General features: G+C 45.0%; 1 protein-coding gene across 1 annotated transcript; it reads left to right on the forward strand.

The window, feature by feature from the left end:
• The first annotated feature begins 459 nt into the window (after window positions 1-459).
• On the forward strand, window positions 460-10,654 carry LAMP5 (lysosomal associated membrane protein family member 5). The gene is made up of 6 exons (XM_033142846.1): window positions 460-578; window positions 1,063-1,229; window positions 2,058-2,189; window positions 2,665-2,770; window positions 6,883-7,071; window positions 10,342-10,654. The coding sequence occupies exons 1-6, from the start codon at window positions 512-514 to the stop codon at window positions 10,518-10,520; spliced, it is 840 nt and encodes a 279-aa protein (XP_032998737.1). The 5' UTR covers window positions 460-511; the 3' UTR covers window positions 10,521-10,654.

Here is a 10,654-nt window from a genome sequence, read left to right on the forward strand (position 1 = left end):
AAAGAGCGACACAAAGACAGCTCTTTTTTACGGTCTTAGTTGAGTACCGCAAGGAAATTATCGAGTTCCCTCCTATATGTCGCTTTGCAATCCGCATCTAGTTTGGACAGCTCCCTCCGACCTTCGGCTATTCGCTCTCCGACACTGCAACAGAACAGCTGGGGAGAGCGTACCAACGGCGGCACTTCAGCACTAAGTTACTTTGGACAGCTCTCTCGCGACCCTCCTCTATTCGCTCTCCGACACTGCAGCAACATAGCCGAGGAGAGCGTGAAGGCACTTCAGCACTAGGTTACTTTGGACAGCTCCCGCCGGCCTTCCACGTACACCCCGCCTCCCGCAGCTCCTATTACTCGAGCTTAGGAAAGTGATCTGAGTGCATTCGCCTCCGCGCAAGCAACACTACAGGAAGCGAAGCGAGCGAAGAGGAAAGACCCTTCCAGGAGCAGCTCCCTCCCACCCCGCAAAAAAACATATCCAGCTTCATCTCCGCGGGCTCCGTTTTGGAAGCATGGATCTGAGAAGGCGCGAGACCTCCTCATCCAGCCTAAGACTCCCTGTACTGCTTCTATTTTTATGTGAGTATCAATGCATGCTTTTCCCGTGGGGGTGGCGGACGACCAGTGCTACTTTCCTCTGGCGAGTCTGTCTATTTAGGCTGCGCATCACCATCATCCCTGCTTTGAGGGCCGTCTGGGAAATGGGAAACAGCCATAATAAGACAGCCCTGCATGTCTTGCGGTTGGTTGTGAGGAGATGACTATGATCTCTCCTTGGTCTTGCTGGGAAGGATATGTCGATCAGCGGGCTGGGCTTTCGTTGGGAAATGCCGTGCAGTTAAGAAAGACAGGTAGTTTCCTACCCACATCATCAGACAAAAACTGACCGCTGATAAGAAACTCCCGTTTTCAATAAAGCTTTGTGACTGAGAGTGCAATCCTTCTCAGAAGAATGCCTGATTGAGTTGAATAGGTCTTGGTCGCTAACAAAAGCTTATAGGTTTGCAGCTTAAACCTGAAAATCATGCCCCCTCCTGACTGTGATCTCTTATATATAACGCAGTGGCCGGCAGCGGGGCAGAACAAGAAGTGGAGAACCTCTCCGGCCTGTCTTCGAACCCCGAAAAAGCTATTTTTGTAGTTCGCGAAAATGGAACGACCTGTCTTATGGCGGAATTCGCGGCGAAGTTCATCGTCCCCTATGACGTGTGGGCCAGCAATTATGTAGATGTAAGGATCTTGCGCGCGAGCTCTCTCTCTTGCCCCATCTCTCTCCAAACACGCAGGCACGCACACCGACTCCACCAACTTTGTCCATTTTGTCATCCAATAAAAGAGCGGGAAGGTTCAGCTTTAGTATTTCTGAAATGTTTGTTGATTTGAAATACTGTGTGACTGAGAGGGAGGGAGAAGCAGGAATAGTCTAGAATATGAGGATCCCAAGCATGGTTCCCCTTCGTTCTTGCGTGATGTTGCTAAGGTAATACAGCTCCCCAGCTCCCACCCACCACACACAGAAAGAAAAAAAAAAAACCCACATCGAATTTGCAAGTAGTTAAGAATGAGAAAAGATTGTACTCGGAGAATAAACGCCCCCGCTTTCTCGCTCTCCCACCGCAAGGAATGTTGTCTGTATCTATTGTTGGGGATTCGAGATTCTTGGGTTTAATGCTTTTATAAGTGCATAAAATTTGCTTTTTCATATGGGAGTGGGAAAGAGATCCCACAATATCTAACTGCTCATCTTGATCCTCCGGGACCGGGAGGCGGGTGGTGGAGGAGAAGAGATAATGGGCAATTATTCTACCTGGGTGTGAACAGAGAAATTCGCTTATTTCTATCAACCTGCACACACCTGTATTCATTCCATCTGTTGTGGGCTGTTGTTATAGCAGCATCGGGGGAAAGGAGATGGCGACTCCTAAACGTTTCCCTTGATAGCCTAGTGTCTTTGAGAGTCTTTTGCCTCGGATGAAATCCTTAATAAAGGTGTTTTTGGGGGGTGGGGAGGTCACTGGACTACTCCGTTGACTGAGCCTGTTGTGCCCTTGTGTCCAGCTGATCACAGAGCAAGCCTACATCCCGCTTTCCCGGGGAGCAGAAGAGCAGGGGAAATGCGGCAGCAACGAAGCCGAGCTCCAGATTTTGTGGATAGACAGAGCTTACACCCTACGACTTTACTTTGTCAAGGTAAATAATGGCGACCGCAGGGTCACCCGCGTAGCAGCCCAGAAACTCAGGAAGAGTCAAAGGAGTGGGGATGAGAGACGGAAGGACATAAAGGGGAGAGCGTGTGAGAGAAAATGAGAGGCAGAGAAAACGGGCGGTCAAAAAACACCAGGATGGCATTGCCATTGTCTTTTATTTTTCTAGTTCGTACAGTATCCTTACTAAAGGCCCACGAAGCTGTTCTTTCCCCGCAGCTTCTAAGTTCCTTCATGTCATGACAAATCCGAGAAATCGAGCAGCATTTTTTTTTTTATTGCGAGGGCGCAGGGTTCCCTAAGCTCAACCAAAGTTCTCACCAGGCCGAAACGGGATGCGGAGGGTCCCAAGGGGAAGCTTCCTTAATACCAACCGTTTGTCTTTTCATCTATCTCTCTCTCTATTCCCCCCCCCCCCCGCTTCCCTTCCCTTCCCGTCTCCTCCACCCCGAAATCGACAGGAGGGTCGCAACACCAGCACAGGACCCGAGGCCTGGTGGAAAATGAACAAAGTCCAGTTCGTCTACGACAGCTCCGAGCGCACCTACTTCAAGGACGCGGTTAACCGTAAGTCCTGATATTCTATGAGAGAGAGAGAGAGAGAGAGAGGCGCGAGGCCTAGGAAAATCTAGAGCGGGGTTGTTTGGTGGCAGCGGATCAGGAGAAGAAGAAGGCGACCTGGAGTTCTCCATCACCTTCATTGGAAAAGCGGGGGGGGGGGGTGGCCAGGGCTGGGCTAGGGTGTGAGGACACAACATAGAGCACGACAGCGAAATGCAGGCTTGGTTTCGTGGGCTCTTCAAGTCCGGATTGCGCCCCGGCCTGTGCGTCTTTGTGCCAGCTCGCTCTGCTTTCACACGGAGCGTCGCTTCTCTCCGGTTTTTTTTTTTGTCCGCTTTGCCTACCTTAGGCTAGATTCCTCTACACCCCCAAGCCCGCACTGCGGATAAAAACTGCATCCCTTCACCTCAAACCACCCTCCTTCCCTTGGGTGGATTGAAGACATACCCAGATTCAGGTGGATTTAGGCGCTGGATCCCCGCCTTCTCAGCGCCCTCCTGGAAGGTAGGTTCCTTTCCTGTGCGCAAAATCGACTTATTTCAAGAGGCGGCTTTCTTCTGCCTTTGGACAGCCTCGAAATGGCGAACAAGGCCACACTTTTCAAGAGTGAACGATTCGACAGTTTGAGATTGCCGATTTCTGTCCCTTCGGTCAGTTTTGAAACGAAGGGGTGGCCCGACATGTTACAAAGAACCTATTTACCTGGGAGTAAGACCTGTTTAACTCAATGGAGTCTACTGAGTTGACATTGCCTAGGATCGCGTTGTATACAGCCGCGATCAAACTGAACTCAGTGAGACTCGCTTTGTAAGGAAACGTTCTTACCATCGGGCTGCAAGTCTGGTCTATGTGCACCTTTCAACAGATGGGGCTAGCTACAATTGTTTCTTTGAAGAACAAAGTAGTAAATTAATTAAATGTAAATACAAAAAAAAAACAAAAACCCGATAGAGGTGTCTTTCTGGCGTGTTAAGGAGAAAGTGCAAAATTGTAAATTAAAAACCCAAAGCTACATGTTACTACTCATCGCAAGAAGGAAAGACCACATCGGTAATTTACAGCAACATGCCAGAACTAAAACTGGGGGGCGGGGGGCGGGATATTATTAAGAAAATGAAATGTGCTCTTAACTCACAAATTAACACTGGTCTCCACTGGTAGGCTACTGATCTCCATTGGTAAAGGTGATCCGGTGAAAGCTTTAATAGATGGATTTGCTGCCTACATGATTTGTCTCTTGCACCTTATAGTTTAGGCTTCGTGTGTAAAGTATTTTTGAGTTTTACAGAATCAGGTTTGCAGGTATGGGCGAATTTCATGCTCTTATTGCAAGCACTTAAATCTGTCTTCAAATGTAAATAACAAAACCAGCTCCTATTTTTTCCCCCTTGTTATTGCTTGGACTTTGGGGCTGTTCTTTCTAAATGCTCTTTCAAAAAAACAAAAAACCCCGAAGCTACCTCAATTTTCCCTTCACTGAAATGGTGGCGGTGATTGCTTCATCCTGACTGCATCTAAATGCCCTAGAAGATGTGGGCAGCTTTTTTGCTTCATTGGTGTAGTTTGTTTGTTGAAGATAATTCTGTCTCATTTTTTTAGCATTACTCCCTCAACCTGATCTTTAGATGTTTTCCTGCTGCCTCTATTTGTTGCTGTGTATATCTGCAGTGCAGGGTGTTCTGCAGGAGATTGTCTGTGTGGCTCCCCCCACCATGGGATCCTTTTTTTTTTGTCGCATTGAAGCAAACAAAAGTCACATCCACTGTTCATAAATTTCATCGCTTTCGAATATTTCCTGATATTCAGAAATTTGAAGCCAAAGTTTAATTTATCTCCTTCCTAAGTAGAAATTGTGCTGGAAATCGTATTCATTTTAAAATAAAGTATAGAGGAGGGAAATCATGATTGATTTTTGAAATGGTCTGAAAATCCACCTCGCCTCTGCACTAATAAATTTGCTGGGAATTCGTCATCACATGCAACCATACCTTAGCTGTGGATTTATTTATTTAAAAAATAATTTTTGAAGGTTTGAAGTGCAATCTTTGATGTTCCTACTCAGAAGTAAGTCTTGCTGACTTCAAAAGAATCATACTCCCAAGTAAATGAGATAGGATTGCAGCCATAGGGTTCAATCCAGAGAAAGCAGTTCAGTGGGACATAGGCGCATGGGTTAGGCAGTTATGTGCCATTAATTTCAATACTCATTTTTCTTTATTTTTGGATTTCAGCCCTACTTATTAAGATTTATGGACTTACTTTAATCATATGAGCATCATGCACATTTCACTGTCATTATTCTTACTTAAAGTTAAGCACATTTACAAATCTGTATATGTTTCAGGTCTTGTTTTGGAATATTATCCCTGATTATTGATTTATGTACAGTTTTGCTCGGAGTGCTGTGCTATGAGAACCAGTGTCGTAAATGGCTTACGTGATGGATATTGGGTGTACGGATCCCAGGTTCAAATCCTGCCTCAGCTGCAATGCCTTCTGAGTGGCCTTGGGCAAGTCACACACCCTCTCAATCTTATCTCACAGGGCATGTCTGAGGCCAAAATGCTGTCCTGGGGAAGATACAAATTGTGACACAGCACAAATGATGGCACTTTGAGTGATGCTGTGGGGATGCCTTCAGCAATGAAAATAAGAAAGAAAAATTCGAGATATGCTGCATTTGTAGAGATGAATCTAGTAAAAGAAAGATGTTGCCAACACATCTCTTCTGGCAAAGCTGCATATCTGCTTAATAGTTGGTATTCTTTAGCATAATAATCATAGTTGCTGCCATAGCAAAAGCACATTAGTCTTCCAAATACAATGGACCCCAACAGGGTATATGGACACAAACACACTTTTTGACAATGCACCGTCTTTACCATTTATAAATATTCTGACAAAGGGGGTTGTCCATTTCCAGTAGTGGTTAAGAGCGGTGGACTTGTAATCTGGTGAACTGGGTTCGATTCCCCGCTCCTCCACATGCAGCTGCTGGGTGACATTGGGCTAGCCACACTTCTCTGAAGTCTCTCAGCCTCACTCACCTCACAGAGTGTTTGTTGTGGGGGAGCAAGGGAAAAGGAGATTGTTAGCTGCTTTGAGACTCCTTAGGGTAATGATAAAGCGGGATATCAAATCCAGACTCTTCTACTTTTCTTCTTCCCAATTCATCAACATTGACAATAACAAGTCCTGGAGAGGGTTCCTGCCTTTTCCACAAATCTAGAAAGTCATAGGAATTTTGGGTCTCACCAGAGTTTAAAGAATACATAAAACCAATGCACTGTGAAGTGGATGAGAGAGCCTTGCCTCTGTCCTCAACCAACTCTTGGAAAGGAAGATTTTCTGGCTATAAAGCTGGCCTGACCAATATGAATTGTTTGGGTGGAATCCAGATTTGAAGACGGCAGCTAAGGATGCAGTCCATGACCCATTAGAAAGCTGACCAAGGGACCACTGGAAGTTGCTTAAGTCCACACACCTTTCGTGGTGGGCCTTTGTTCGGTTGGAAGGGGAGGTTGTAGCCTCTGCCTGCCCCCCCCATTAAGGGTACCCTGTTAAAGGGATCCAGGGTGTGGATTCGGTCCGATGCCCGGATGTGGGCTAGGGCTATGCCACGACCCCAACAGGGACCCCTCGGGGTGCCCCTATTTGATGTAAGTCATAGGGCTCCCACTATTGGTGGTTTACCCTTAGACAGGCGGGAGTCGAGATATAACCTGGCACCACCCAATGCCTAAGCCAAACCGCTCACATCTGTAACCAACAAAGTTGTAGCCTATTTTATCCCATATATCAAAAGGCTCCTGTACGTGTGTTTATTAATCACTAGGGAACTACGGGTCATAGGGCCTTGGCACACAAGTGCTACTCTGCCAGCAGACAGGGAGATAATGCCAGCGGGACAACACTTGCATCACTGAGATGGTCCCCTAGCAGTGTTCCACCAGTGGAATGGGGGAAAATGGGTCATGGTGGTAACAGGCTTAAGTCTGGTCAGCGAAAGCAGGGGAGTTATTGCCTCTTCAAATAGTTGGCAACATTGAGGATCCCAAGCCATAGGAGTGGTTCTCATCCACTGACATTTCTTTTCTTCTTCTTCTTCTTTTTGGCAGCCGGGAAACACACGTCTACCACACGCCATCTTTCTGCTTTAGTCACCCCAGCTGGGAAGTCTTATGAATGCCAAGCTCAGCAGACAATCACCTTGACCTCTAGCGACCATCAAAAATCTGTAGTCCTCTTGCTGTCGGAGGTCCGCATTCAGCCCTTTGACATCAGCTCTGATTTTACCTTCAGTGAAGGTAAGGGTCTTGCGGGTGCTGGGAAATGTTTGGGTACCATTTGGAAAGATGAGGCAGTGGCACTTGACCAGCAAAGAAGTCAGTTTCCAGGGAAAGTTGGGATGGAGAAGGGACACAATCTACCTTCTTTATTATTGTTTTTGAAAGAATAAGTTATCCTGTCTGGAATCACAGACAAGGGCTGTGTCCAGAGAATAGCATTCCTTCAGCTAGGAATAAGCAGATTGTTCTGCTATAATGGATGCTTTTTCTTCCATCAAGGACCATTGACTCACAACAGATAAAAATCAATTGTGGTCACAAACAAGTGTTCACTAAGTGTATTAATTTATCACTTAATTGTATTACAGGTTCTTAATTTCTAAAAATAAATAAATAAATAAATAAATAAATAAATAAATAAATAAATAAATATGCATGCTGTAATGGCTAGGAAGATAAGAGCTAAGGAGTTGCCTGGTCCTGAAGATGTGTTAGGTTGAGGATAATACTATAATTATTCCTGGAGAAGGAGGCAGGTGAAGACATGTTCCTACTACTTCAATTGAGTAGATCTTATTTACTTCTAAATTTCTTTGTTGGAGCAATAGTGCCAATCACTGGGCTGTATGGAAGCAAGATTCATCAGTGAAGAATCCTGAAAATGCTTGGGGAGGGGGGGAGGAGCTGAATAAGCAGAGGGTTGGCACCTGGTCTTTGTGTTGGAGGAGGTGAGAAAAGAGTTAATGGAGCCGCTCCTAGTAGTCATACAACCCAGTCGATCAGGAGAAGCTTACATCAAATATCTGCTAGCTGACACAGATATAGAGACTACTAGGGTTGTAGCCAAATACTGCTACTTGGCGACAAGAATAAGACATGACGTGATGGAAGCAACCTCCAAAGATAATGATCCTAGTTAACCCATAGCAGATGGAGAGGCGACAGAGACTCAGCTTTTAATAGCCATGTTTTTAAAAGCCAATTTTAAAATTGTGTAATACTTAATATTATTATAAGATATAGAAATTTAACTCATGAATTGAATTGTATTGTTTTTCTGCTGGTCTTTGTGCTTTGTGGCTGTGACCAAGGATTTGATATTGCTGACTTCTCATAACCAATCAATATTTTGGCAAAATGCCACAGCTCCAAACTGAAAAAGGGCAATGTCCAAATCCTTTGCTTCACCTTCTTGAGTCCTGCTCTAAATTTTCTGAGCAGTAAACCATTACTAATGTCTTTAGTCAACTGCCTTTCTTATAGAATAGATATTGTAGATACTCCTTTTGTCATAAACTACTCATGGCAGGAAAAAATGGAAGGTTGAAGGTTTACGAAATGTTCTGGATTTCCGTGTGATTATATATATGGAGATGGAAATTTGTAAATTGTTGGCATATGAGTGTCAAAGTCTTATATGCACAGGTAGAAACAAAACATAAGAAGGACCCTGTTGCATTACACCAAGGGTCCTGTTAGTCCAGCATCCACTGTCCAATAACACCCAAGCAATGGCTACTGGGAATCCCAGGTGTAGAAAATGAAGGCAAGAACCCTTCCTTATTTTGACCCCTAGCAATGGGTATTCAGAGGTACTCAGACTCTCATCACAATATTCATTTTGTCTGTCATGGCAAATAGCCATTGCCAGACCTATCCATCTAACCTGAACATCTAGTTTTTATCATGTATATTTCTTCCTTTAAAAAAACAACAAGATTATGTATACTGCATTTTGATAAGTTATAGGCTGACTTGTTTTTTAATGAATATTTTATATTGTTTTATGTCAACTGCTTAAAGGTCTTAATAATTAGATGGTATATAAATCCTGTTAATTTTTAAAAGTCCATCCTCCTTTTAAAGCTGTCTGGGCCAGTCACCGTTGCTATATCTCCTGGCAGTGAATTCCACAAATTAATTAAGTGTTGCAAAAATAAGTTTTTTTCTACTTTCTGCTCTGAAACTACTGCCCGTCAGTTTAACTCAGTGACACCAAGGGTTAATGCGAAGACTGAAGACTAGGGTTAAGACCTCTTGTGCACCATTTAGGATTTTATGCACGTCTGACCGTGGTCGCCTGTTTTTCCTTAATGATAAAATTACAATTTCAAAGGGAAGGCACTCTAGTTTCTTGATCATTTTGGTTACCCCTTTCCAGCCCTAGCTCAGTACTGTCAACAATGACTGCAGCAGCAGTGGCATGTTGGGGGACTGGTAAGACCACACCAGCAGGATGAGTGGGAGAAGTATTCTTGCATTACTATGTTCTTTAATGATTTCCTTTCCATTGTTTCCAATGGAAGAGAAAGTACTTACAGCAGTTCCAGGACTGGCATAAGTTTCTCTCTGTTTCAGTGGCATGTTGGGGGACTGGGAAGGCATGGATCTTTTCGATCAATGCCTTCCCCCAGTGTCAGGTGTCAGGGAATCTGATCCCCCCCATGGTAGGCTGCCAGGAATAGTTAGACAAGGAAAGCTCGTACCAATGTCTTTTATTCAATATTCATAGAGAGTGACTTAGAAATGTAGCCTCTTGGAGTAATGGCGTTGCTCTGAGTAAACTCCACCCTCCTTCTCTCCTCAATTTTCAGCAGCAGGACCCACCTTACGGTGGCCGCTTAGGGCCATTTGCCTCCGAGCCCTTTACTCTCCTACTTTCAATGTTTGCCGGGTTCTGGGAGAAGGCAGGTCTAGAATGCTTTCTAGTGATAGTGTCAGCCAGCTGCTCTGGCTCTGTTTCCCCTGCCTCTTCTCCCATTATTTCCCAACTTTGCCCCTCATCTACCTCTGAGCCTTGACCATCCGCAAACCACTGTTGCAAATCTATACTGTATTCCTCTTCTCTGGAAGGTTCAGGAGGAGTGGGAAGCAGTCTCCACCAGTCCTCCGACGATGTCCAGTCCCTGACACCGAGTCTGCTCTGACATTCCCTCCTGCAGCCTTCTTCCCCTGCATGTGAACTTCCTGGAGCCATCATGGCCATTGCGGGAAACAGTATGCTTGACCAGATGGACCATTGGTCTGATCCAGAGGGATTATACCTATGTTCTCCAAATAGTCCAATTTCTCACTTAACCATGGAGCTCACAGGGTGACTCTGGGCCAAATTTTTTTATTCAGTCTGGCTTATGTCACACGGCTGTTGTGGGAACATTGGATGTGCTGCCTTGAGCTCTTTGTATGGAAGAGAGTACATTTTGTTTCATATAAGCTCATGTTTACTGGTACAGAAAATAACTCTCTGTCTCGCTGCCCCTCCCTGTTTTCTGTTCATTTATATTGCAGAACACAAATGCCAAGTAGACCAAAGAGAACAGTTAGAAGAAACCCTTCCTCTCATTCTGGGCTTGATCTTGGGACTTGTTATTGTGATCACCCTCGGCGTTTACCATCTCCACCTCAAAATGACCGCTAGTCAAGTCCAAATCCCACGAGACAGATCTGAGTACAAACATATGGGATAGTAGCTGGCACGCTCACCAGTCAGCTGAAGCAAAAGCACTTTTTTTCTCCTGTAGGCCAGGGGCTCCCATCTGATGAAATAAAACTTAACTACTTTATAATGACCAAAAGGGAGAGGGCAGGAAAGGGTGGGAGC

Source organism: Lacerta agilis, chromosome 3 (genome assembly GCF_009819535.1).
Source record: "Lacerta agilis isolate rLacAgi1 chromosome 3, rLacAgi1.pri, whole genome shotgun sequence".
In the NCBI taxonomy this organism is placed as follows: domain Eukaryota; kingdom Metazoa; phylum Chordata; class Lepidosauria; order Squamata; family Lacertidae; genus Lacerta; species Lacerta agilis.

Excerpts from the sequence above, each read along its gene's own strand:
- LAMP5 (XM_033142846.1), top strand. The coding sequence starts at position 512 with ATGGATCTGAGAAGGCGCGAGACCTCCTCATCCAGCCTAAGACTCCCT. Across the intron at positions 579-1,062 it reads TGTACTGCTTCTATTTTTAT|TGGCCGGCAGCGGGGCAGAA; the intron begins GTGAGTATCAAT and ends TATATAACGCAG. Across the intron at positions 1,230-2,057 it reads GGGCCAGCAATTATGTAGAT|CTGATCACAGAGCAAGCCTA; the intron begins GTAAGGATCTTG and ends CCTTGTGTCCAG.